The 27,590-nt window shown below is 43.4% G+C and overlaps 1 protein-coding gene across 4 annotated transcripts in view; it reads left to right on the top strand.

Moving 5' to 3' along the window:
* The window catches only part of PIGG (phosphatidylinositol glycan anchor biosynthesis class G (EMM blood group)), a 106,296-nt gene that overhangs the window by 52,273 nt on the left and 26,433 nt on the right, over positions 1-27,590 (top strand). For all 4 annotated transcript variants that reach the window (XM_075137946.1, XM_075137943.1, XM_075137942.1 and 1 more), the window contains one exon: positions 9,576-9,739. In XM_075137946.1, coding sequence (XP_074994047.1) covers positions 9,576-9,739 — 164 coding nt within the window. The remainder of the gene's footprint in view (positions 1-9,575; positions 9,740-27,590) is intronic.

The raw sequence follows: 27,590 nt of genomic DNA, 5'->3' as shown, positions 1-27,590 counted from the left end.
TTTCAACTACCCTTGCAATTGAGGAGTTTTTTGGTTTTTAGAAGACTGGAAGAAGTGATTTCCATTTTAATTGGCTGCACATTGTGCTGTTGGATATCCTGCATTTTCAGGGCATCCACCCACACCCCATCACACCCCGCTGGTAATTTTGACATTTCTTCTAGATGTGTTTCCTTTGGAAGTAATAACTTCCAGCATGGTACAGATTTCAGCGAACTTGAGGATATTTTAAAAATCAGCTCTGACAAGGGAGTCTCTTGCACACAGACATGCTGCTGAATCACAGCATCCAATGCTCAGAAAGGAGAAATTCTCCATTGCTTCATTGTGAGCTATATTGCTTGATTGGTCTTTGTACATCGCCTAAGAATCTGGAGAATGAAGGGTGATAATTACTTATCTAAACTTCTGGTAGAAGGAGACCAAAGCTTTTTTCCCCCATGTTGTTTCCCATGCTGGTTTCACCGGATATAGGAAACAGAGCAGATCCAGATGAGGAGCTGCCTTTTTGTGTCCCATCACATGTCTGTAAACTCCAGCTTTGAAGACATTCTTCTGAATTTAGCAACAGCTTAGCAAAAAGTTTGACAAAGTCTTACTCTCTTTAACACAGGGCCCTTTAAAAAATTTATCAATTTCTGAAGAACTTGCCAACAGTCTTTTGCAGATTTTTTTGGCTGACTACTTGGAAAACCAAGGTGTGTGCCTAATCAGCATGCCCAAGACAGAATAAAATGACGAATGAATTGTAATAGAACAGGAGGGATTTTAGAAAGAATAGTTTTGATTGTGGCCTATTTCTCTGTTTTCTCTATTTTTCTCTATTTGTCTCTCTTTCTCTATTTTTTCTATTTTCAAAATATCCTAGAGATGTTTCAAAAATAGAGAAATCAATTCTGCTAAGGGAAAAAGTGCTTTTAAGAGTCAAGACAGATGGAATTTTCCTCCACTCCCCACTCCTTAGAGAACAAGTTTTCAGTTCTCTTTTAAAAGTGCTGTAAGTACATTTACATTAGATGCCCTTTCTAGGATGGAGATTAAGAGTTTGACCAAAATACCACTCTTCAAATGTTAGCTTTGTTCTTTTATTCTCTGATGAAAAAATTGTTCTGCAGGTATGGAAAGGAACAAATTAAATCATACAAGACTAAGAAGGTTTTTCTTTTTTGTCCTTCACAATTGAAAGCAATTATCTGATATGCAAAATATTAGTGTAGAAAAGTAGAATGATCAAGCTGGTAGCTCATAAAATTACAGAGGCTACAAAGGTCCCTCAAAATCTAATTAATGGTCTCTCTTCAATTGGTAAATTTCTCCCAATTTGTTCTGAGAATAGGTTTTCCTGTCTGGGACTCTAGATCCAAAGATGGAAGAAACTTCTTCCAGAAATTATATTTAATTTCATGCTCTTTGTGTATAGGTTTGTTTAGTATGTAGCATTCTGATCTGCACTACCAGGGAAAATTAAAAACCTGACAACCTACAAAACCCACTTCTTCATTAATTATTTTTCTTAGATATATTTAAGTTTTTCCTTCCCTTTCCTTTGAGTTCAGAGTCCAGAGCACGAATGACTTGTTGCAAAGGAGAAACTGCTCAGTTTATGTACCTTAAAATCAGGATAGAAGTGTTTTATTGATTTATTAGTGACACATAATTAACTGGCAATCATATATTGCAGGCACTTAATTAACTGGCAGTCACTGAACTATAGATGCAGGATCCATACCAGATATACAACAGATGAACACTCACCAATGCCATTTTGTATACCTGATTTGAAAAAGATCTAGCCCCCTCCCCTGCACTGAGACCCCCCTCTCCCTCCCAAACACAGAGGTAACCCCCCCTTCAGGTGTGTTACAAACACACTCTTCTCATGGCAATGCAGGTTTCCCTGTTTACTCGCAGCTCTTGTGACAGATACAGGCACTCAAGCTTTAGTGTTTATGTATATCTCAACAGTACCACAGACAAGTGACCTCAGGAGAAGCTATAGATGATTTTGGGTGGTTGTGTACACTTTCCAGCTCTTCCTTACCTGAGTGATGGAATGTGGAACCCTGAAAGTACCCATACTTTTCATGATGTAGCTTTCTGGTTTAGTAACAGATTTTAATTGTTTCAATAAACCATTTAATCTTTTTCCTTTACTGAGTGGGAAAAACAGGAACGTCTTTGCTTGATGACAGCTTTCAGATCCCCTCCTTACTTCTGTGCCTTCCAGTGAAGATACATCGTTCTTACTGAGTAAGCTGCAGGTGTCCCAGATTTAGCAACTACCTATATTGGTCATGACCATCAACACTGAGATCCTACATTTTGACTGACTTAGGAAGGGGTTGTGTTTCAGATGGAGTATGTATCATTTGTTCTCAAATACTGAATAAACATTAAGGAAGTACAACTGGGCTGTTTCTGCTGGAGAAGTCCAACAAGTTCTCCGCTTCAGTATTGACCTCTGTTCAGCCTGCCTCGGTACCAGCTAGTCATTTGTTTACTGTCTCTGGCGTGAGCAATATCTATGCTTGAATGCTAGGGGAGAGATGTGAAGGAAGCACAACTTTATTATTTGGCATGATGTGCACTGTTGGCATAGATTTAAATGTCTTCCCTGACTTTTTTTCCTCAAGTTTTGTGGTTACTAGAGCTACCACTATTAAACTGGCTGGGTTCAGAGTGGTGCTAGGTTTTTAATTTCCAGACAGGCATAACGATTTAATGTAGCATACAAAAATGATACCAGGTTTATGGTTGAAATACAGAAATTGAAAAACACTGAAATTTGTTGTTGATGTAGATCATATTGGGTACTAAATTTAAACTGTGCTAGTTAAATGAGGCAGGAGAAGAGAAATATAAACTAAGTATAAAACCCTTCCATCTGGAAATAGGAGAGGGATTTGGTGAACTACTTTTTGCACATGTACTGGTGTGATTATGAGGAGAATGAGACTTCTTGCCCATGTTGCTGAACCTTTATTAAATATTGGTAGGCAAGAGGGCATGTAATGACAAAAGCAGTAACTCTGTCTTGCTAAGTGTGGAATGTAAGTGATGGCCTTTTGAATATCATAGTGAGTAAAAATAGCCTTGTTCAGGATAGCATATTTAATAAATGAGTCAGGGTTCTTTCAAAAAAATATTGTAGGGTTGTTAAAGACTTTATGGAAGTACAGCTATGAAAATCCTAAGTGTACAGAGTAAGCAAGGTTCATAGGAACAGATACTATTTTTTATTAATCACTTGGTATTGTTGATGAAAATGGGGGAAAAAATGAAGTGCCTCAGTGTGAAAGCTAATATTTTGATCTTAAGTAGAAGTAGAAAAAAACCCAAAATAAGTACAGATTGAAAACAAATGCCTTGAGCTTACACTTGGTTTTGCATTCTACGCTTCGTCTGTGTCAGAGCCCTGAGTGCATCTTCTGTCTAGTTCAGTTTAGCAGAGTTCAAGGTCATCTCCTTCACTGAGAGGAGCTGTTGGGAGAAGAGCTAGAAGGAACGGCCTGGCCCTCCTTTCCTTTGGGAGCTGCTTTTAATCTGATGCTTTACTGCCTGTGCTGTGTCACAGCTGTGTAAGCACGTATGTCTGTGCCTGTCTCGTACCTTCTTGATCCTGATCTGGACCTGCTGGCTGGGCTTCCTGGCCTAATCTTGGACCTGCCTTGTCACTACAGACTTGCTGTGTGATCTCTGGACTGCATCTGGCCCTGATCACTGTCTCTGGATCCAGTCCTGACCTGGACATGCCACTGAGCATTCCCAGTCCTCTGACTTACTGCTCTCACCTGCCTTGTTTTCATGCTCATTTCCCAGCTTACCTTCTTTGCAGAACCAGCTGGCCCTTGTTGCTCTCTAACAATGTGAACCTAAAAGGCAAATTTATTAAACAGTTGTAACTTACATGGGAAGATTAAACATTAACTCATTTTTCCAGCTCTTTAGCAAGATTTTTATGGATGGTAATCAGTGGAAAAGGTTGCTTACACAGGTTGTACAGTCGTCATGCTTGGAGGTTTTCAGAGTGTTGTGGTTTAGCCTGGCAGGCAGCTAAACACCACAGAGCTGCTCGCTCACCCCCCTGCCCTGCAGTGGGGTGGGGGGGAGAATCGGGAGGAAAAAACCTAAAATTCATGGATTGAGATAAAGACAGTTTAATAGAACAGAAAAAAGAAATAATAATAATAATAACAATAATAATAGAATATAAGAGTGAGTGCTGCACAATGCAATTGCTCACCGCCTGCTGACGGATAACCAAGTAGCGATCGCTACTTCCTGGACCATGCCTCTTATTTATATACTGAGCATGACGTCATATAGTATGGAATACCCCGTTGGCCAGCTGGGCCAGCTGTGGTGGCTATGCCCTCTCCCAGCCTCTGAAGAGTTCTCGACTAGCAGGGTACTTAGCAACAACTAAAAACACCAGTGTGTTATCAACATTCTTCTCATACTAAATCCGTAACACACACTAGGACGAAACCAGGACACAGAGCTTGGCTGGATAAAGTCCTCTGTATGTGGAGCTGGGTAAAACCACTTCGTTGCTTAGACTTGTTCTGATAGTTAGGATCTTTGTTTTATTTATTACTTTGTGTAAATCGTTGAAGAGAAGCAAAGATAAAAATACTCCAGTATTGTCAAATACTGATATTTGATACAGATATGAAATTAATACATTTAGTCAGAACGCTCATTATTTGTCAGGATATTATTGCAAGCTGGAGAACCTCTTGATGAATTTTTCAACAAGCTTGTGTGATTGATTGTTTTCTCCTAAGCTCTGAGTTGTCCACATCTCGTAACTAATCAGTCACTTCCCAGAAGTATACTATGTTTTTATCATTGCTACTTGCCCTTCAAATATGGTAAGAATAGAAGTAAATATCTTGATTGTTTCTCCTAACTATAGCAGCTCCTAAAAAAATGTACGTTGCTGTAAATATTTCTTAAAATATTTTAGTTACCTTGGATGGAAGCTCATAAATGAACAAAAATTCCATGTATTTATTTATTAGTCTGGTGGTTTTTTGTTGTCATCATTAGAGCAGTATATCTGCAGAAGAGAGGAGAGAAAATACAGTCTCAAAACCTTTAAGACTTTTTTATGGTTTCTGGTAGTTTTTATCACTGGAGGAGAACAGAATAGGTTTGTATATTTTCGGAATCATTTCTATATCTAATTCGTCTTGCCTTTAGTAGAGAGATGGACTGAGAGACATTTTCAAGTGGCTTATAGCTTTCTCTTGTGATTTCAAAGCACTGTAGGATATTCACATTGGAGAGGACCTCAGAAGGCCCACAGTTTAACCCCATTCCCAGAGCAGCGTCAGCTGTGAGGTCAGACCAGGTTGCTCAGGGTCTTGAAACTTCCAAGGATGGAGACAGCAGAACCTTTCTGGCCAACCTTTTCCAATGACTTCATTTTTTCACCTTAAATTATTTGCTTCAAATAATTAAAATACATTCCTCATTCTATGCTTGTTTATAGAATTCCAGTTACTAGAAAGGCATAGTGAAGGGCTGTGTGGAAGTGCAGTAACAGTCTGCTGTGTTAAATCAGTCGTTAAACAAACCAGAAGCATGCCGGTTTTGTCTTGCACCTCTGTACTTCTCAGATCAGTGATAGTCATTGAGATGCTGCAGGTAGTAGCTCATATTGAGTGAGTGATATGGTATCTGAAAAGTTTTCAGAAAAATCATCGCAGCTTTGAAGAAGGTTTTAGATTTTTTTCATTACTGTCTATGGAGGGATTCTCCTCTGTTACTGTAGCAAATACGCTGGATAGTTTCTCTAGCCAGTGTTCTTATATTTGTGCTTTATTGATCTAGATCATGATGTGTTATCATGGAATGCTTTTATGCAATAGTGCATTGTCTCCTGTTACTTTCTGCCCTTATCACAGTAAGCTATTGCACTATTTGAAATACTTGAGTGATACTTTAAAATAAAAGCAGACACTCTCAATTGTCAGTTATTTATGTATTGTGTGGAGTATTAGAAGTTATAAGCTATGAAAATTCAGTTCAAATGTATGAATTAGTCTTGGAGAAAGATATCTAATGTGAAGAAAAAATGCTTCTTACTGCTCAGCAGGGCTCTTCCAATAGTAGCTGTGGAGTCATCCAGGAGGCTCAGCAAATTACTGGTGAGAGTGGGGTGTTTGGACACTTAATATCCAGCGTGGTTAGAGTTCTAAGTGTGTGGATCCAAGTGTGTGCATCCTTGCTCTCCTTGTTCTACAGCTACATCACTTTAAACAAAGTCAAAGATAGCTGGAGTGAGCCTTGTGTGAAAGGAACCACAGGGAGTTGGGGAGAAGGTGGAAAGCACTGTTCCTTCCTCCTGGTTCCTTCCTCTGCCCTCACTACCTTACAGAGGAGAGTACATCTTTTTGTCCTGTTGTGCAGAACCAATGACATGCACTCTCTGGTGCTGCATTTATTCTTGCTCCTTCTCACATGCAGTGGGATGGAGAGTTGCCCCGAGGTACCAAGGATCAACTATGTGTATGTGCAGGTGAAGCAAACAGTGTGAAAAAGACCTTTCAGCTCTTCATGAGATGAGTAGGATTGCCTGATGTCTCAGCTTTTCTACTCTGCACGCATCATACAGAGGAGAAGGAGGGGAAAGAAAATGAATAGATGTGGCAGGGAAAAGACTCGTTGCTGTGGGCAGGGATTGGGAGGAAAAGACAGCAGGTTCTCTCCCTACCTGTCCCTGTCAAACTTTTGCTTGTTGAGGAGCAGCACCCTGCCCTGTTCTCAAAGTGCTGCACCTGAGCTTTCTGCTCTTGCCATGTCCTCAGTCTATAGCCCTTAATCCTGAGGAGGAGCCTTGTTTTACAGCTTGCTTTTACAGTCTCATCCTACAGGTCCTAAGGCACAGATACACTTTTTCTTTAGCTGCCTGTCATTAGTTATTCTTTGCGCTGTTCCTGTCATTGCTGAACATTATGCTGAATGCATAACAATAATTTATTACACTGGTGCAGCGGAACAATAATTTACTATGGTGGTGCATGGTGAAGGTCAAAATGAGGAAGACTGACAGTCATAAGTCAAGATTTTTCTGCTGTATAATGTCTTGGTAAAATCCATACCTCTTACAGCTTCAGGCTCCCCTTACATTCTGAGGATATCTTATAGTGGGATTCACAGGGACAGTGACTACTGATGATGAGCTCTGAATGGCTCTGTCAACATGGATGGCTTTTTTTCTCCTTGGATTTTAGAGCTGTTTCAGGAACAGGATTTTTGCTGTCCCTGGTGTCTAGTTACTTATGTACCTGAAAAAGCCACCTATTTTTTGTGCTGGTGGTTTGACCTTGGCTAGATGCCAGGTGCCCACCAAGCCGCTCTATCACTCCCCCTCCTCAGCTGGACAGGGGAGAGAAAATGTAACAAAAAGCTCATGGGTCGAGATAAGGACAGGGAGAGATCATTCACCAGTTATTGTCATGGGCAAAACAGACTGGATTTGGAGAAAATTAGTTTAATTTATTATCAATCAAATCAGAGTAGGATAATGAGAAATAAAAACTAAATCTTAAAGCCCCTTCCCCCCACCCCTCCCTTTTTCCTGGGCTTAACTTGATTTTCTCTATCTCCTCCCCACCAGCTGTGCAGGGGGACGGGGAATGGGGGTTGCGGTCAGGTCATCACACGTTGTCTCTGCTGCCCTCTCAGGGGGAGGACTCCTCACACTCTTCCCCTGCTCCAGTGTGGGGTCCCTCCCGTGGGAGACAGTCCTCCATGAACTTCTCCAACGTGAGTCCTTCCCATGGGCTACAGTTCTTCACAAACTGCTCCAGTGTGGGTCCCCCACCAGGGGTAACAAGTCCTGCCAGCAAACCTGCTCCAGCGTGGCTCCTCTCTCCATGGGTCCACAGGTCCTGCCAGGAGCCTGCTCCAGCGCGGGCTCTCCACGGGGTCACAGCCTCCTTCGGGTGCATCCACCTGCTCCTGTGTGGAGTCCTCCATGGGCCGCAGGGGGACAGCCTGCCTCACCATGGTCTTCACCAGGGCTGCAGGGGAATCTCTGCTCCAGCACCTGGTGCACCTCCTCCCCTCCTTCTTCATTGACCTTGGTGTCTGCAGAGTTGTTTCTCTCACATATTCTCACTCCTCCCTCTGGCTGCAATTGCTGTTGCACAGGGTTTTTTTTCCCCCTTCTTAAATCTGTTATCACAGAGGCGCTACCTCTGTCGCTGATTGGTTCGGGCTTGGCCAGCAGCGGGTCCGTCTTGGAGCCGGCTGGCATTGGCTCTGTCAGACATAGGGGAAGCTTCTAGCAGCTTCTCACAGAAGCCACCCCTGTAGCCCCCTGGCTACCAAAACCTTGCCAATACACCTGTGTGCTCTGGATAGCGTGGGCAACCCAGACATGTGTATTTGATGACAGCACTTCCTTGCTGGGGTAACTTGTGGTTCAAAAAGACTGCAGTCCCTAAGGCGAGAGGAGATCAGGTCAGAGGGAAAGGGGGAGCTGCCACTCCTCATCTGCTCTGCTGGGACTGGTCTGAGGCTATCGGTGGTGACAGCCCTTACGTTTGGGTTGTTATGGGATTCTGTAGGGGGGAAAGGAGAGTTTGATGGTTGTTGGAAGACCAGTGCTGTAGAAACCAGTCAGCTTCTCCAGGTATGGTAAGAATATCTGGGAGCTTTCACACTAGTTTGAGGAAACCTATCTGTGACCTGCTAAGCTAAAAAATATTCTGCCTTAATCACAGGGTGTGTTTGCTTCTTTAAGTATTTGAGTAAAGTGAAGTACTTGGGCATTTTCAGTGGAAAGTACTTCCTTCGATTTTATATTATCTCTTGTTATTTAGTGGTCTTAGTCACTTAAAAAGAAAACCAGGTAAAACATACAAATCTTGGGCAGCTCTTGATACTTTCATTGCTCTATGTTCTTTGTGCTTTTCTCTTTCTAGGTTTTAAATGCCTTTTATTGATGATTCAGGCTATCTAGGCTGACTTTTGGTCTGTTTCAATGCAATCTATTGTGGTATAGAGACTTGGGAAGCAGAAACCTCTCTGAATTTGCCTGTCTTAATCCAGTTACGTGCAGCAACTTGTGTCGTGGGGCAGGCAGGTGGGCGATGTAGTGTTCCACTACAGCTCTAAATTAGAGCTCTATTGTCTCTAAGGGCAAGAAATATTTATTTCCTGGTGTAATTTTAGGCAACAGGCCTAAAATACTGGGTTTGAACCATGTGTGATGAAAAACGCATTTTTTTCATTACTGTGACTGAAATCGGCAAGCGTAGCTGCTTGCTTTAAACTCTTTTTTTGATGTAATTTATTAAACAATATGCATGTTAATTTGCAGACAAAATAAGACAAGCAAAAGCTCATGCTGTTTATGCCTTCATTAGTCTGTAAATCCTAAACAGAGCTCTTGTTTGGTAAGCTGCTTTACTGAAATTCCGACGTAAAGAATATGGCTGTACTATAAAGTGGCTTAAAGAGTAAGTCTTTAACTGGTGCAATAATTAATATTATTCTGATGTATTCTAAATGTTTCTTTGGAGATATTTGAATCTTTACATTTTTATTCCTATTTTCAGGGAAATTCAAATGGCATTGCGACTGTGGATGTTTCAGCAGGTTTTGTGGGACTAGAAAGCTATGTGGAGATACCAGCTATCTTCCTTACAGCATTTGCAACGTATGCAGGACCTTTGCTTTGGGCCATTCATCTGCTGTGCTACTTGAGTTCTGAAGTTAGCAGGTAATCATGTTTTCAACTAAAGTAATGCTCCTCTGCATACTACAGATACAAACAGCATCCATATAGTGTATACCTTCTCAAACACATAGTTTTGTTCACATCATTTTTTTAACTTGGAAGTTAGTTTTCTATTAAGAAAATGCATGTTCTTTTTTTGGTACGAGTTTGTATCACTTCACTCTTCCAGTTTCATTTTCTCTGCAGAAGTTTTGCACTGGGAATATACGTGCATGTTTTACTAATTTTGTTTCTTAATGAGTTCTCAGTTTGTTGTGCTAAATTACTTAAAATTTTGTTACTTTTTGTTGTAACAGCATGTGCTGCCTAACAACATTCTTCTTGGAACCTATTAAGTAGGAGACCTAGAAAGACTTTTTAAAGTAATAGAATAGAATTCAAACTTAACTAACGTGCTGTTCTTTGAATGTCTGTCCTTGTTTGGCATAGTGACATACAACGTTTTATAAATAAAACAGATTTATTTTATTGTATGTTACTGGTTATTGCAGTCATTTGTAGCTAAAATATTTGTACTTTTGGTTATCTTGTGTAGTGGATAGGTTCATGTAAAACGAATTTGTGCATCTGGAATTTTAAGAAGACATTGTTGGAAAATGCTTATGTAACTTAGAGTGTGCATGTAAAATCCAATTGGACTCTCTAACATTGCATTTAACTCATCATCCAGGGCATTCAAACTGAGAGATGCAGTATATTAAAATAGAGAAAGGAGTTGTAAATTCTGTATCGTATAATATCAATGCACAAATGTGAAAAATTGATATATTTTCACAGAAGTAACATTTGACAGTGACTAAATTCTTACCATCCCAGAGTCTTTTCTCTGTTACCTGTGGAATTTAAATGTACACCTTTTTTTTTTTTTTAAACATGGGCAACAAAATGTTGCAGCAAGCGTGGCAGGTGGGATTTTGGACAGTATTTACTTTATCACAACTCTTTGCCTTATGCATTGTCATCCTCTGTAAACCTATGACTTCCCTTTATCTACAGAGTGTGATCTGTTCTCATCCTGCTGGTTCTTTTTTCTTCTGGCTTCTCTCTTATCCTTTCGCTTGTTTGTTTTGGGCTATACCTACACTGTGAACTTGTGTTGGCATGTGTGTGTTCATCAAAGGTGTAAGGAGATGGGATCCCCAGCTGACCAAGCTGCGTACACTAGTGGTGGTTTTTGAACCAGGAAGGATCTGTTCCAACAGGCTAAATTCCTGCATAGTCATTGTGTCCATTGCTTCGTATTAACAGGCATCTTTAACAGGTAGAATCATTATTCACCTTATTCACTGATTTGCCTGTCTGCCTTATTGTTCTCTAAAGATGCCTAGCTCTCTCTATTGCAGTGGAATTATGCAGCCCAGTGCTGGGCCATTGTATTGCTCTAGTAATGCACTCCTTAGAGTAGATTGAGACTCACTGTAGAACATTACCTCTTAGTCTGAGGTCAGCTACCTTGAAGTCATCTTTGGTCTTATACAGGTTGATACTAAGTACTGGTCTTTATGCATAATGCCTCTGAAAACCTTTTCTCTGTTCATTCTGATATTTTTGGAGTAGATGCTGAAATAAACCAATTATTGATGACTGGATTTGTATAACCACAGAAACCCCTTTCTTGAATTTTCCTTACTACCTGGTGTCTTGACACCAAACTCAGTTTTAACGCTCTGTTTCTAATGCTCCTCAGTTTAGTTTTAGTTACTGCTTTGCTCCATCAATACATCTTCTCAGTATCCAAGCTCTTCAAGTTTTCTCCATTCTTTCAACTGTCTTTAAAAAGAGTTACCATGTACATATAAAAAGCCCCACCTCTTTTCTTCTAGTAGATATGTGACCCATGACCCTGGGTATTACTTACATTCTATTAATCTACTGTTTTTCCCAATTCCTTTATACCTCTGGCATGCTTTGTTTAAAATAGTGCTAGACAGTTTCACTGGTCACATCTATGTTACTGTGTTGTTGGTTTTTTTGGCAGTCCCACTTTCCATTCTTCATTATTACACTGTAGGTGCTTTGGAACTGGAGTTTTCTGCTTGTGCTTGGAGGACTCCGAGCACGGTGGAGTAAACGGCCTCAGTGCCATTGTAAGGGGAGGGAGAGGGAAAGAATAAGAGGTCCCGTAATGTTTTTAAAGAGCTAAAGTTTTAATTTTGTTTAAACCCTAGACTGCAGACTGTGATGAACACTAACATACAATGAAGAGAAAATAATACGATATAGCATGTTTTTTGAAAGCTCTTCTAACAAAATAATAAAAAATTTTCTATAACAAAATCTTTGAGGATCTGAACTTGTTTAGTATTGTTTCAAATAATGTGCCTTTATAGTAGTGTTGGTTGTTCTGATGTTTTTTTGGTTGAATTTTTGCAGATTAAAAGCTCAGCTAGTAGTGTTGCCAGGTACAGTGCTGGTTTAAACTGCTCTCAAGTGGGTAGCTGTGACCTGTAATACTCACATCACTTATGTAAGTAGATTTCATCAAGCAGCTTGTATCTGTAGCCATTTTAAGGTTCATTTGGGTCAACTGGTAAGGTTGTTTCCTCTATGAAACAGAGAATAACTCTGTACTGGAATCTCTGTAGCTGCTGAGGCTTGTTTAAATTGGTATGTTATGGTGCTCAGAACTTGGTCCGTACGCTTTTTATTTTACTCTTGTGTTTTGCTGTTGCTGGCCAAATGGTTGTCTCATTACTTTGTCATTATTCCTTGGAGCAAAAGCTCCAGAAACTGCATAAGACAGAGGTCAGCTGCTTCATATGTTTTTTTAAATGTATGGGAGACTGAGCATTTTAAAAAACTGCTGGATGTTTTAGAATGTTCTTTATAAAGGCGTCTTACTAACTGTTTTATAAGCAATATGCCTTGGTCAGTGAAATTCAACCTTTTCCTTTTTTTATGTGGTCCTGAGTGCAAGACAAACATCCTTTCCCCACTTCCTCCAGGTAGGAAGGTCTAAAAGAATCCAGCTGCCCTGTTTTTTTGGTGCCGTGGATGCGGTTAGATTGCCACAGGATATCGTCAGGATTCCTGACCCATCCTGGTACAGTCTCAGCTGAATGGATGTGCCCAGCATTGCTCAGCAGTGCCATTCTTAGCAAAGTCCCTAGCATCCTGCAGCCTGTTTTAGAGCTGTTGCATCTGAGGAAGTTGACCTGGACAGGGAAGTCTGACTTCAGTTGTAGCTATTTATTTCAGCCACTTAGCTGCATCAGTTGGGTTGGCTTACCAGAGCTTCTTGCTGGAGTTCTTAGAAGCTGAGCTCCACTTCCTAGGGGCAAGTACACGTGCATACTCTTTCCTCTCTCTGCACTTTGCATTTATGAAATCACAGAATACTTGAATCTGGAGTCCAACCCTCCTGTCTAAAGGAGGGTCAACCAGAGCAGGTTCCTCAGGGCCATGTCCAGTTGGTTTTTGAGTATCTCCAAGGATGGACACTCCGGGGTCTCTGTGGGCAATCCATTCCAGTGTATGACAACCCTTGCAGTAAACCAGTTTTTTTTCTGATGTTTAAGTGGAATTTGTTGTATTTCAGTTTGTGTCCATTGCCTTTCATCCTTTCACTGGGCACCACTGAAAAGAGTCTGGCTACATCTTCTTTACTTCTGCCTATCAGATATTTATGAACATTGGTGAGATCCCTGCTGAGCCTTCTCTACTCAAGGCTAAACAATCCCAGCTTTCTCAGCCTCTCATTTTATGTCAGATGCTCCAAACCCTTCATCATCTTTGTGACTTTCCACTGGACTTGTGCCAGTACACCCATGTCTGTCTTCTACTGGGGAGCCCAGAACTGGATCCAGAACCCCAGATGTGATCTTACCATTGCTCAGCAGAGAGGAAGGATCACCTTCCTCAACCTGCTGGCTGTACTTTTCCCACTACAGCCCTGGGTTGGCTCAAGGGAACACTGCTTGCTCATGTTCAACTTGTTGTCCACCAGGAACAACCTATGTCCTTCTCTACCAAGTTGTTTTCCAGACGGTCAGCCCCAAGCCTGTCCTGGTGCATGGGTTTATTCTTCCCCAGGTGCAGGATTTGGCATCTCCTTTTGTTAAACTTCTTGAGTTTCTTGTCAGCTCATTTCTCTAGCCTGTTCAGATGCCTCTGAATGGCAGCAGACCCATCTGCTGTATCAACCCCTCCTCCCAGTTCTGTATTGTGTGCAGACTTGCTGAGAGGGCACTCTGTCCCATCGCCGAGGTCATTAATGAAGATGTTAAACAGTATCAGCCCAAGTGTCAGGCCCTGGGATTGATTGTTAGTTATAGGCCTCCAGGTGGACTTTGTGCTGCTGATTGCAACCCCGTGAGCCCAGCAGCTGAGCCAGTCCACCTCACTGTCCGCTTTCCTAGCCTGGACTGCATCAGTTTGCCTGTGAGGATGTTATGGGAGACAATGTTAAAAGCCTCCTTGTGAGGTGAACGTGGATTAGATACAGGTAGCCCATGTATCTTCAGCCAATATGGTAAAGTGGAATAGAAGATAAGGAGGTTTTGAAATAATACATTTGCTGTGGAAATGTAATTGGAACTCCGTAAACAATTTGCTTCCATCTGATCAAATACGTGGAACTATAAGATATTTTCCTCATATGGAAAGGTAAATATGTTTATAAAATAATTAAGTGGCATGTGATAGACAGTCACGTGGATATTACTGTCACTTTTAGTCCTTCAGGTTCTCCTAAGAAACTTGGCAGCTTAAATGTGATGGGATTTTCACAGACAGAAATAGTAAGAAGAACTCTTTGGCTTCAGTCTCCATGGAGACTGTGCAATAACTCTTGAAACTATTTTTGAGACAGGGAGTACTGATTAAACTGATACCTAAACTTAACCAAGTATTCTCTGTGTGACTTGCATAAATTCCAGAGAGCACCTGATTCATGTAAAGGGTAGTTTTTACAGTGACCGCTGTATTGCTCTGATCTGAAGTAGAACTTTGGATTTTGGGATCCTTATGACCAGGAAAGGGCCATGTTGTTGGATAATCTGACCTATATTACATGACCTCGCTGTGCAGTACACTCCAGATGGATTCAGTTTTCAAGCTCCTACCCAAATAAAATCGTCATGTGGGTGATGTTCACAGTGTTGTGTAATTACCGCTCTTTAGCTAGGCATTGTGATAGTTTTCAGATTACTTGCACATTGGAATCTGTGTTTTAATTGGTTTAATGAGTCAGGAATCAGGATGAACTGGTGGACGTTTCCTAGTATTAGAAGGTCACATGCTTATTGGCTTTTCTTCCTTAGTGATCAAAAGTTGTAACAGTGCTTTCATGTTAGCAAATGGCTTTCAAGTATTGAAAATAGAAGTTATGCCCAACAGGAGGGTGTTAATAGTTGCAAAACTTTTAATGGTACACCATGACTTTGTTAATGTAGCATGCCAGCACAGCAAACTTAAGTTTTGCTGTGAATTCTTTTATAATGCTGATCTAAACAGAATTAGGAAAGCATGCTAGCTAAAGGAATTTCAGCAGTTAACATCAGCTTTTGCCATCTTCAACCTAATGTATTTGATTCATGGAGTCCCCCATTTACAATCCATGTTAATACATTAATCCTTTTTCTTTCTGATATGAGCTGGAGATTGAGTGAGTGTTTCAATATACTTTTTTTTTTTGGAGTCCCAGGTAGAAAGTGCAGCCCTCTTTAAAGACAAAGGAACAATCCAAACATTTTTCCCTAAACCCTTCAGTATTCTACATAAGTAGTTTTTAATTCTTCTGGTTTCACTCCATTCCCTCTTCCTTAGGTTAATTAAAGCTGAAAAAATGTTTGCAACTAAGAATATACTGCTGCTGCATTCTCTAGAATGGTAATACCTGTTATCTGTTATGTTTGCCAGCAGTCCCATTCTCTAAATAAAAAAATAAAATGTATAGAATAAGGTATCTATTTGTTCGTTGAGGTGTATGGAAATCTGGAAGTGATTTGATAAAATTGGAATGGGGTTTTATTGCCACAAGCCCGAATAGTATTTTACTCACTTAGGTATCACCTGACATGCTGTCATTGCAGTGATGGCTGGAGATTTCTCTTAGACTTCATTAGTGCTCTGTGATGGATACCTCTTAATTCATTCCTTTGTCATGCTGGTGACACACTGACTTTTCCTATGAGGTTTTCTTCAGGCAGCCATGGCTCTTAGTATTGAAAAGTATTTTCTTAGTAGTGAAAAGTGATCCAGCAAAGTAGGGTTGCCTGCAGTTGCCTCTATGTTATAAACAAATGACAAGTTGCTTCAAAGCCATTTGCAAAATAAATGTTGTCCTCTTGCTCCATGGACCAGCCATGCAGCTGTGTTTTAGGAGCTGAAACACTTTCTATGTAAATGTTAAGGAAAGTTGTGTGCACAGAATTTATAAATGCACAGATTTGGGGTGGGTTGGGTTATTTTTGCTTTCTGTAGAAAGATGTAAGCATCTGAACAGATTTGGAACTTAAAAAATTCTGATCTAATTTTTGGTAGAGTTGGCATATCCAACCTGAGGTTTGTTTTCTGGTAATGACTGATGACGCTAATTGACAACTTGTGCTCCAGTGTGCTAGTTACTGCCCAAATGCATTGTAGAGTTGGCCACACAGCTTTTAAATGGTCTTATCGATGCTGTGTACTGCCATTGCTATGAGATTGTTCTTATAGATAGAACTGCTGGCTTAGGTAGAGGCCACTTTTAAGTAAGCACATCAGATATGCTTTTTAATTTTTAAGTGGTCTGTTACTTATTCTTTGTGGGTAATCTTGAACTGAAAGGAAAGGGTTCTGAAATTGTTTTTTATTTCTGCCCAAGCTCTAATTTGAGGTTTTTATGGTTACGTTGTCTTCCTCCTCTTGCTCTTCTGGTGTTCATCTGACTTATAGAAGTATGCTCAAAAGCATGTAGCTGAGTTGGGTGTATAGCCTTCTGGTTCTCAGTGTATCTGTAGAGCTACAAGCTTCTTACTCTACCTAGAGCGCAGGTATGCAATATCACTTTGCTGAATGAAAGAGTGCAGTATTTGACCTTTATTCTTGTTTGGAACTTCTGCATTGTGAGACAGTATTTTTCTGCAATCCTGTATGGCTAGATTTATAAATGCTGCTTACACAAAAGAGTTCATTAAATTTAATACACACATAAGCTTATTGAATCTATTAGGAGAATCAACATTAATGACATTGGGCATGAGTAGCCTAGGGGACATCAATTTCAGGCAGAAATTTTGGGGTCCAATGGTAAGCAACCAGAATTTCTTCAGAGAATAATGACAATCTAGACAGCATCTGTTAGCAGGACTCTAGAAAGACTTCAAAAGCCTCTGAAAATATGAAAAAAATAATGAAAGGAATGTTGGTTACATTTTGTGTGTGTAAATAAACTTCTGGTATCCTTCCTATTGTTAGTGAACCACGGCTGCTGGAAGTTAACAGGGGAAAACTAACTTGCATCAGAGTTGCGGGATAGCAAGGGGTCATGTGGCATGTTATTTTCAAAAATCATAAGCACTGGGGTGCAATAAAGGGAACTTTAGTAAATTCTGATGAAAGGTATTAGGTTCGTCTATGATGACATCTAAGAAGATTTCTTTGATTAGTCCACACAGCTGTTAGTAGAGGAAGGACCCTGAAGCTTGATGCTGCTGTAAAATGAAGTTACGCTTTCCGTTGTGCTTCCCCTTTGTCCCTGACTCACTCTCCCTCATTCTCTCTTGCTTGCTATCCCTCTCTCTCAGTCACTTGGTATCCCTCCCTTTATCTTGCTTGGTATCCTCCCCATCCCTCTCTTTCTCTTGCTGTCCCCTCACCACCACCACCACCCGCAAGCTTCCCTTCTCTCTTGGACACACTTTACACATCTTTGATGTGCTTTGCCTCTCTTCCTCTCATGCTTGCTTACTGTCTTGTGCATTTTCTGTCTTGTCACAAAAATTTGCAACTGGCCCATGCCCGACTGAGGAGAGAGGCAAGGATGCGAAGTATAGAGTTACAAGAGTAAATATTTATTCATGCATGTGAGGTGTCCCTGCCAAACTGGGGCACCCTGAATGTGGATTTACACAGGGTTCTTATCCCTTTGCTCATGCTTCTCTCTTGCTATGCCTGTCTCTCTCGCTGTCTGTCTTGCTATACACTTGTCTTCCCCACCCTCCCCAAAGCTATTGCTCTCTCTCTTGCTTTCCCACTCTCTCAGAGATGCTTCCCCTCCTTGTGCACTTTCCCTGTCTCTCAGGCCTGGGCTTTTACCATCTCTCATGCATGGATGTTCCCCATCTTTTCTGTGTGCAGGATTTTCCCACTCTCATGTACGTGCTTCCCCTCCTCGCACGTGCTTATCTCTCTCTCATGGGCTTCCCCACTCTCACGCTCTTCTCCCCCATGCGATTCTGCCCCTCTCACTCTTCTGCCCCTTTGCAAGCATGCTTCCCCGCTCTCGTGCTTCTCCATGCGCTTTCCTCCTCACGTGCTTCCTCCCTCACACTTCCCCCTCACGATCCCGCATCATGCTTTTTCCCCTCTCTCACACACTTTCTCCTCTTCCTGTCGTGCTTTCTCCCTCTCACGCATGCATTCTCCCTGCCTTGTGCGCCCTTTCTCCCCCCCTCGCATGCACTTCACCTTCTCCCCCTCTCATACACGCTTCCACCTTCTCTCAGACACTTCTCCCCTTCTTGCGTGCACTTCCACCTCTTCTCACATGCCTCTCTCTCTCTCTCTTGTCTGCTTTCCTCCCCTGGCTGGCACGCTTCCATCTCTTTTGTGTGGTCCTCCCCTCCTTTGTGTGTTCCCCTCTTGCACGCTTCCCCCCTGCATGCTTCCCCCTCTCACGCACGCACTCTTCTCCTTGCGCATGCACTTTCTCCCTCTCGCATGCGTGCTTCTTCTCAAGCATGCTCTCCTTCTCTCACTTGAATGTGCTTTGTCTCTCCCTTGCTTTCTTTCTCTCTTGTGCACTTTTGCTCTCTCGTGTCTGTCTTGTGTGTCCTTCTGTCTCTTGCTTTTCCTTTCGCTTCTCTAGATTTTCTCCTTTCTTGCGTGCTTTCCCATGTCTCCCACTTTTCCCATCTCTCACACACACACTCAAATTCTCACAAATTCAAATTGCTTTCACTTTCCCTCTCTGTTGCACATTCAGTCTCTTACGTGAGTCCTCCTTCTCTCTTCCATCTTCCCTCTCTCACATGCCTTTTCTTTCTCTTGCACTTTCCTCCCTCATTCTCTCTTTGCCTCTTTGCCTCTTGCTTTCCCTCTCCTTTGTATGCTTTCCTGTCTCTAACAGACTTTTCCTTTCTTGCATGCACTTTCCCTCTTTTAAGCTTGTAGTCTGTCACTTGTGCTTTCTCCTTCTCACTCGCTCTCTGTCCCTTCTATCTGTATAGTTTTTCCTCTCAATCTGTAGAGCTTCCCCCAACCACATACCCTGCTTTCTGCTTGTCTCGGACCTGCTTTCCCTCCCTCATAGATTTGCATTTCCCCTCTCCTGGGCATTTCCCATCTTTTGGATGCCTCTGTCTTTCAAGCTTTCTTGAGTCGCTCCACAAACACACTACTGGCTCTTGCTCTTCTCCCCCCGCCTCATTCTCTCCCTTTGTTTCTCTTCCCTCTCTCTGTTGTCCCTTCCCCCCTTCTGTCTTTCTGTCTTCCCCTCTCTTCCTGTCTTTCTCTCTGCACCCGTATTTCCCTCTCTCTGACACCCTTTTCCTGTGTGCCTTTTGCCTTTCTCTCTGATGTACTTTGCTTGTCCCTCATGTATATCCTTATCAATGCTCTGGATGAGGGGATCGACTGCACCCTCAATAAGTTTGCACCAAGTTGGGCAGGAGTGTTGATCTGCTTGAGAGTAGGAACGCTCTCCAGAGGGATCTGGACAGGCTGGATCAATAGGCTGAGGCCAGTTGTGTGAGGTTCAACAAGGCTGAGTGTCTGGTCCTGCACTTGGGTCACAATAACCCCATGAAATGCCGCAGGCTTGGGGAAGAGTGGCTGGAAAGCTGCCTGACGGAAAAGGACCTGGGGGTGTTGGTTGACAGCCAACTGAATATGAGCTGGCAGTGTGCCCAGGTGGCCAAGAAGGCCAAGAGCATCCTGGCTTGTATCAAGTAGCGTGGCCAGCAGGAGTAGGGAGGTGATCGTGCCCCTGTACTCGGCACTGGTGAGGCCACACCTCGAATACTGTGTTCAGTTTTGGGCCCCTCACTACAAGAAAGACATTGAGGTGCTGGAGCATGTCCAACAAGCATCAATGAAGCTGGTGAAGGGTCTGGAGCACAAGTCTTACGAGGAGTTGCTGAGGGAACTGGGGTTGTTTAGCCTGGAGAAAAGAAGGCTGAGGGGAGACCTTATCGCTCTCTACAACTACCTGAAAGGAGGTTGTAGCGAGGTGGGTGTCAGTCTCTTTTCCCAAGTAGCAAGTGATAGGACAAGAGGAAATGGCCTTAAGTTGTGGCAGGGGAGGTTTAGATTGGATATTAGGAAAAATTTCTTCACCGAAAGGATTATCAAGCACTGGAACAGGCTGCCAAGGGAAGTGGTTGAGTTACCATCCCTGGAGGTATTTAAAAGACGTGTAGATGTGGCATTTAGGGACATAGTTTAGTGGTGGACTTGGCAGTGTTAGGTTAATGGTTGAACTCAATGATCTTAAGGGTCTTTTCCAACCTAAATGATTCTATGTGTTCTGCCTCTTGCATGTATGTTCCCTTTCTTATGCTTTCCCTGCCCCCTGATGCTTTCTTTCTCCTGCATGTTTTGCCTCTCCTGCATTTCACCTGTCTTACGTGCTGTGCCTCTCACATGTGCTTTTTTCTTCTACTTCCCTCCTTCCCTATCTCATTCTGTCACTTTGCCCCTTGCACACACTTTGCCTCTTGAGTGCACTTCCCTCCATTTGCGTGCTTCCCCTTCTTGCATGCACTTCCCTCCTCTTGCACATTTCCCCCCTCACATGCATTTCTCTCCTTCGTGCATTTTTTCTTTCTCGTGTGCACATTGCCTCTCTCTCGCACACTTTGCCTTTCATGTGCGCTTTACCTGTCATGTGCTTTGTCTCTCTCTCGTTTGTGCTTTGCCTCTCTTGCGCACACACACTTTGCCTTTCTCTCTTGCATGCATGTATGCTTTCTCTCTCTCTGGCTTTCTCTCTTGCACTTCTCGGTCTCGTGCATGCAAGCTTTGCCGCTTGTGCGTGTGCTTTGCCATTCTCTCTCTCTCTCTCATATGCACTTTGCTGCATTGTCTTATGTGTATTGCTGCTGTTGTGTCAATTTAGGCACTTTGCTCTCTCATTCTCTCTTGCTTTCCTGTCTAACATTCTTTCCTGCCTTCTCATGCATTTCCATCTCTCAGTTTTTCTCTCTTATTTGCACTTTGTCTCACTTGAGCTTTCAGTCTCACTATCCCCATCTCGCTTGCTATCCCGCTCTCTGTCTTGCTATGCTTCTCTCTTGCTCGCTATCCCTGCCTCTCAATCACACCCCCCAACCATTCCTCTCTCTCTCGAACTTCCCATCTCACTCTCTATCTTTTTCTACCCGCCCTTCCGCTATCTATCCCTGTCTCTAGTGCTCTCTGTCCTCTCTCCTTTGCTTCATCGTTCTCTTTTACTGTCTTCCGTCTTTTCCTCTCCCTCAGATGTGCTTTTCCTTTCTCAGTTGTGTCCCTGCCACCCAGCTTTCCTTCTCTTCCAGACATGTTTTGCCTCTCTCCCTCACACTTCACTTCTCACAATTTTTTTCTCTTGTGCGTGCCTTTTTCATTCTTCTTTATTTCGACTCTTTCACTTTCTCCATCCCTCACCTGCTTTTCCATCTCTGACACATTCTTGCATGCACTTTCCCTCTCGCTCATGCTTTCAGTCCCTCGCTTGTGCTTTCCCTCCATTGTTTGCTATTTCTCTGTTACTCCCTATCCCTCTTTCTAGCTTTTGGTATCTCTCTCTCTCCCCCCCTTGCTATCCATCTGTCTTGGGCTTTCATTTTGTTTCAAATGTGCTCTCTTTCTCTTTTTCTCACAAATTAACCCCAGTCTCACTCTTACGTTCCTTCTCTCTGTTTTGCTTCTGCTTCTTTGTCTCTGCCTGTCTTGGGCTTATTCCCCTCTGTCCTTCCATTTAGAAGGACATGTCCTTCCATGTCTCACTCAGACATGCTTTCCCTCTTTGCAATGTGCTTTCTCGCTGTCTCAGTTCCCTCCGTGCCCCCAACCTTTCCCGCTCTCTTGGTCATGTTCTCCCTCTCTCACAGAAGCTATGTCTTCCGTTTTCAGATGCGCTTCCCCTCTCATTCTGATCGGCTTTTTCTTTCACAGGCCCTTCCCCTCTCTCACAATCTTAAACACACTTCGCCTCTCTCTGACGTACTTTGCCTCTCACACATGCTTTGCCTCTCTCTTGGTTTCCTTACCTCTCATGTTCTTGTGAGCATCCATGCTTTTCCATGTTTCTTTTCTGTTTCTTCTCTGTTCCCCACCTGTCCTCCCCCCCATCTCCCTATTGCTTTCTCTTTCTCTTGCTCACACTTTCCCTATGTATTTCTCTCTCTCCCTCCTCCTCACCCCCCTCCAAATTTTCTTTCTTTCTCAGATGTGCTTTCCTTCTCTCTCAGATACATTGTCTCTCTTTCTCTAACGTGTTCCCACTTTTGCAGTTTTCCTCTTTTGCTTGCACTTTCCCACTTCTGCTTTCTTTTACTTGTGCTTTTCTTCCCTCTCTCTTGTGCAATTCCTTGCTATTTGTTGCTATCCCTCTCTCACGTTTCCCTTTTCTCTTGCTTTCCCTCTCATGTTTCTTGTTCCCTTTTCGCCTTCCCCTTCCCACCCACCTTGTTTTGCCTGCTCTTCTGCCTTCACCCGCCTTCCCTCCCCCACCCCCTTTTCCCTCTCAGTCCCTGTTGGACTGTCTTTGCCTGTATCTCACATGTTATTCCATCTCTGACAGTTTTTCTCTTTCCTGCGTGCACGTTCCCTCTCACGCTTGTGATTTCCTGCTTATGGAAGAAACTCTGTTGAACTCTATTGTTCACTATTTCACTCTTGATTGCTCACTTTCTCCCTCTCTTCCTTTCTCTCTCCTGAGCTTTCCATTTGTCTCAGACATGTTTTCCCTCTCTTTTGGATGTCCTTTGCCTTTCTCTTGGACATGCTTCCCCACTCTCTAGTAAGCTTTTCCTGTTGCATGTTCTTCTTTTTTCCCTCTTGCTCTCCTTGTCTCCCTTGTGTGCTCACACTCATTAGCACACCCTTTAGCATGTTTCTTCTCTCTCATGGTCTCTCGCTCTCTCCCTGTCTTGCATGTTTCTCTCCTCTCTTCCATGCACACTTTCCAGCTCGCTCACTTTTCCTTGTGCCTTTCCTCCCTCTTTCTTGTGCTCTTTCTCTCTTGTGCTGTACCTCTCCGACACACTTTTCCTTTGTATTACTTCACCTCACACATGGATTGCCTCTCTCTCATGTGATTTGTCTCTCTAAGAGTGTTCCCCCCACCCCCTCCAATGCACTTTCCTTCTCTTGCCCCCCTGCCCCTTGCTTGTCTTCTTTCTTGGACACACTCTCCCGCACCTCGTTTTTCCTGTCTTTTGCGCTTCCCTCTCTTGTTCTGCCTCACTTTCGCTTTGCCTGTCTTTTGTTTTCCCCATCCCTTGCATGCTTTTCCATCTCTGAAACATTTCCTTTCTTGCATGCGCTTTCCCTCATTTATGCTTTCAGTGTCTCTCTTGTGGTTTCTTCTCTCTGTGGCTCATTATCCCTCTCTCTATTGCACAGCATGCCCCCCATTACCCACCCCCCCGGATGCATTTTCGTTCTCTCACGCATGCTTTGACTCTCTCTTATGCTTTCCTTTTGTATCTTGTGTGCTTTGACTTTCTTGTGTGTTTCTTTTTTCTCTTGTGTTTCCCTCTCTCACTCTTTTGCTTTCCCCTTCTCTGTCTTGCTTTCCCATTCTCTCTCTCCTCATCTTGCATGCTTTCTCCCTGTTGCAGTTTCCATTTCTCCTGCTTGCAGTTTTCCTTTTGCTCATGCTTCCTGTCCCTTGTGATTTTCCTCCCTCTCTTGTGCTAGCCCTTGCTAACCCTTGCTATTCGTCTCTTTCCCTATCTCTTGCTTCCCCCTTCACTCTCTTAATCTCTCTCCTCCTCTCCCGCCCATCTTTCTCTCTCTCCCCCTCTTGATTTACTTTTCTTCTGTTTTCTCTCTCTAGCCTTTTTGTTTTCACCTTTCCTTCTCACTACTCCCTCGCTCTACTTGCCCTCTCTGTGACACACTTTTCCTTTGTATAGTTTTTCCTCTCTTTTGCATAGTTTTTCTGTCACCTGCTTTCTTCTCTCTTGGCCTTCCCTCTTTTGAGTGCCCTTTCCCTCTCACATGCACTTTGCATCTCTCTGTAGTTTCATTCTCTTGCATGTTTCTTCTTTCTCTTGCACTTGCTTCCCTCCCTCTTCCCCCCTCTCTAGCATGCTTTCTCTGTCACACAATCCCTTTCTCTCCTGCTTGTACTTTCCTTCACTCACACTTTGTCTCTTGTGCTTTTCCTCCCCTTTTTGTGCTATCGCTGTATCTCTCATTATCCTTCTTTCTCAATTCCCTTCTTTCTCTCACTTTCCCTCTCAATCTCTTGTTCCTCTTTCCTTCTCTCCCTCTCTTTCCCCTCACTCTGTCCCCCCTTCCACCCTCCCATCTCCGCTGTGTGCCTCTTTTTACCCTCGTTGCTTTTGCTCTTTTCAAACACTTTCCTCTTTCACTTTCCCTCTCTCACATGCTTTCCCTTGTCTTACGTTTTTTGCCTCTCTCACGCGGTTTCTCTCATGTCCTTTGTCCCGCTCTCATATGCTTTGCCTCTCTTGTATGCTTTTACTTTCTCTTGCACTTCCCTCTCATCATTCTCAGTTTCTAGCACTCTCTCTCTCATGCTTTCCCCTCCCTCGCATGCTTTTCAATCTCTGACACGTTTTTTTACTTTCTTGCATGCACTTTCCCTCTTGCTCATGCTTGCAGTCTCTTGCTCATGCTTTCCCTACTTCTGTTGCTTGCTATCTTTCTATTGCTTGCAGTCTCTTGCTCATACTTTCCCTACTTCTGGTGCTTGCTATCTCTCGTTCTATTGCTTGCTATCCCTACGTCTCTCTCAGTATCCCTCTCTCTTTCCCTTGCTAGCCCTCCCTCTTTCTGTCTCTTGCTTTCTCATTGCCTCCCATTTCCCAGGCACGTTTTCCCCCTCTCTCTGATGTGCTTGCTCTCCTCTCTCCCCCCAGATTTCTCTCTCAAGCTTTTCCCCTGTCTTGGCCACCCCATCTGACTTGCTTCATCTCTTGCATGTGCTTTGCCTGTCTTGTGAACATGCTTTGCCTCTTTCAGATGCTTACCTGCTCTTGTGGATTTGCTTTGCCTCTCCCACATGCTGTTGCACTCTCAGTTGTACTTCCCCTCTCTCTGATGCGATTTCCTTCTTGCTCGTGCTTTCAGTCTCTTAGTTGTGCTTTTCCCCTCTCTCTCATGCTACCCACCTGTCTCTCTTACAACCCTCTCTGTTTCCCTCTCTCTTTCTAGCTCTCTCTATCTCTCTTCCTTTCCGACCTTCCCCCCCCGTTCTTTCCCTTCCCTGCCCCCCTTACGTGTCCCCCCCCCACACACACACGTCACGGCTGTCATTCCATTTGCATATCTCTCTCTCCTGCTTTGCATCTCTCAGTCACGTTATTCCTCTTTCTTAGATATGCTTCACCTCCCTCTTTCTAGTGCTTTCCCTCTTAAATGCACTTTGCCTCTCTCTCTTGTTTGCCGTCTTCTCATGTGCCTTCACTGCCTTGCATGTTTATTCTTTCTCAGGTGCTTCCTTCTCTCAATGTCTATTGCTTTCAATTTCTTTATCTCGCATCCCCCCTCACTCACGTGCTTCCTGCCTCTCTCATAAAATTCTCCTCTCTTTTGATTGCACTTTTTCTCTTGCTTGCACATTTTCTTGTGCTTTTCCTCCCTCCACCTCCTGCTATCCCTGTCTTGCTTTGCCTTTCTGTTGCTTTGCCTCTTTCCCTCTTCTCCACCTCTCCTACTTTTTTCTCTCTCACTTTCCCTCTCAGACATATTTCCTCCATATTGCTTTCCTTCTCTCCCTCACACAACTTCCTACTCCCACGCCTCACGTGGTTTGCCTCTTTCACCTGCTTTGCCTCTCTCAGTCGCGTGGCTTGCCTCTGTCTCTCTGTCACCTACTTTGCCTTGGTCTCTCTCGCACATGGTTTACCTCTCTCATGTGTTTTCTCCCTCCCGCTCGTGTTCCCTCCTGCTCTGGCACACTTTCTCTCTCTCTTATTTCTTTCCCTCTCAGGTGCTGTCCCTCCCTCTCACACACTTCCCATGCCCTTTTCCTCTTTCTGCCCTCTGCCTCTGCCTGGCGCACCTGCGCACCCGGTGCCTCTCTCCCCCCACAGCCCCCTTCTCGCACGCATGCTCGCTGTCACTTGCTTTCCCTTTCACAGGAGTTGTGCCTCTCGTGCTTTTCCTTCTCTCTCGTGTGCTGTTTTTGTTCCTTTGCACTCCCCCTGCCTCTTTCAACTCCTGTGTCTTCTCACCCCTCCTCTCCGTGTCTTTCTCCCTCTCTTGCATGCTTTCTCTCTCACACAATTTCCCTCGTTTGCACTTTCCATTTCACTCATGCTGTCTTTTACTGGTGTCATTCCTCCCTCTCTCTCCTACTCTCTCTGTTGCTATCCCTCTTTCTTCCTTCCTCTCTTTTTATCTTACTTTCCCTCTCTCATCTCATTCCCCCTTTCCTCTCTCTTCCTTCAACTCCCACCCCACTCATCTCTGTCACTTTCCCCCTCTCCCTCACACACTTTCTCACCCAGTGTCACACGGTTGGCCTCTCACCTACCGTGCCTCTCTGTCGTGTGCTTCTCCTGCGTGTCACGTGGTTTGCCTCTTCATGCTTCCCCCCCTCGCTCTCTCTCACACACTTCCCCCATCATGCACTTTTCCCTCTCTCACACACATCTTCCCTCTCGCTGTCATGGGGTTTGCCTCTCTGTCATGGGATTTTCCTCTTGGACTTGTAGTTTTCTCTCTCACACACACTTTGCTTCCCCTGCATGCTTTTTCTTTCCCTTGTGCTTTACTGTTTCCCTTTTTCTCTCATGTTGTCTCTTACTCTCTTGCTAACCTCTTCTCGCATGCTTTCCCACCTTTCTCACACTTTTCTTCTTTCTTGCATGCACTTTCCTTCTCACTCATGCTTTTAGTCTCTTTCGCTAATGCTTTCCCCCTCTAGCTTGCTACCTCCCTCTTTCTTGCTCTCTCTCCCTCTCCCACTTGCTATCCCTCACACTTTCTCTAGCTTTTCCTAGCTATATGTTTCCCTCTCTGTTATATGTCCTTTCCTGCCATCTTGGATGTTTATGCCCTCTCTCTTGAATTTGCATTCCCTGTCTCCTGGACACACTTTGATCCCCTCTCTTGCTTTCCATGTATCTCTTGTGTGCCTTCATTCTCTTGTGTGTCTTCTTTCTCTTGCACATCCCCCTCTCTCTGTGTCACTTTGCTCTTCTGCTGTCCCCCTCTCTTGCATGCTCTCCTAGGCACACAATTTTCCTCTTTTGTGCTTACACTCTCTCACTCCTGCTGTCAGTTTTTTATGTTCTTTTCCTCCCTCTCTCATGCTGTCCCTTTCGATCTCTTGTTATCCCCCCTCTTGCTTTCCCTTTCTCGTTTTCCCTCTCTTTTCCTTTTCCATTCCCTCTTTTCTTCCCCCCTTATTGCCATCTTTCCCTGTCTCTACCATATTTTCCCCTCTCTCCCTTTTGCGTTCCCTCTCCCCCCCTTTCCCTTGCGTTCCCTCTCTCTCAGACACACCTTT

This window comes from Calonectris borealis, chromosome Z, assembly GCF_964195595.1.
Source record: "Calonectris borealis chromosome Z, bCalBor7.hap1.2, whole genome shotgun sequence".
Taxonomy (NCBI): Eukaryota; Metazoa; Chordata; class Aves; order Procellariiformes; family Procellariidae; genus Calonectris; species Calonectris borealis.
Note: the sequence above shows the minus strand (reverse complement) of the source record. Positions and strands in the feature narration are given on the sequence as shown.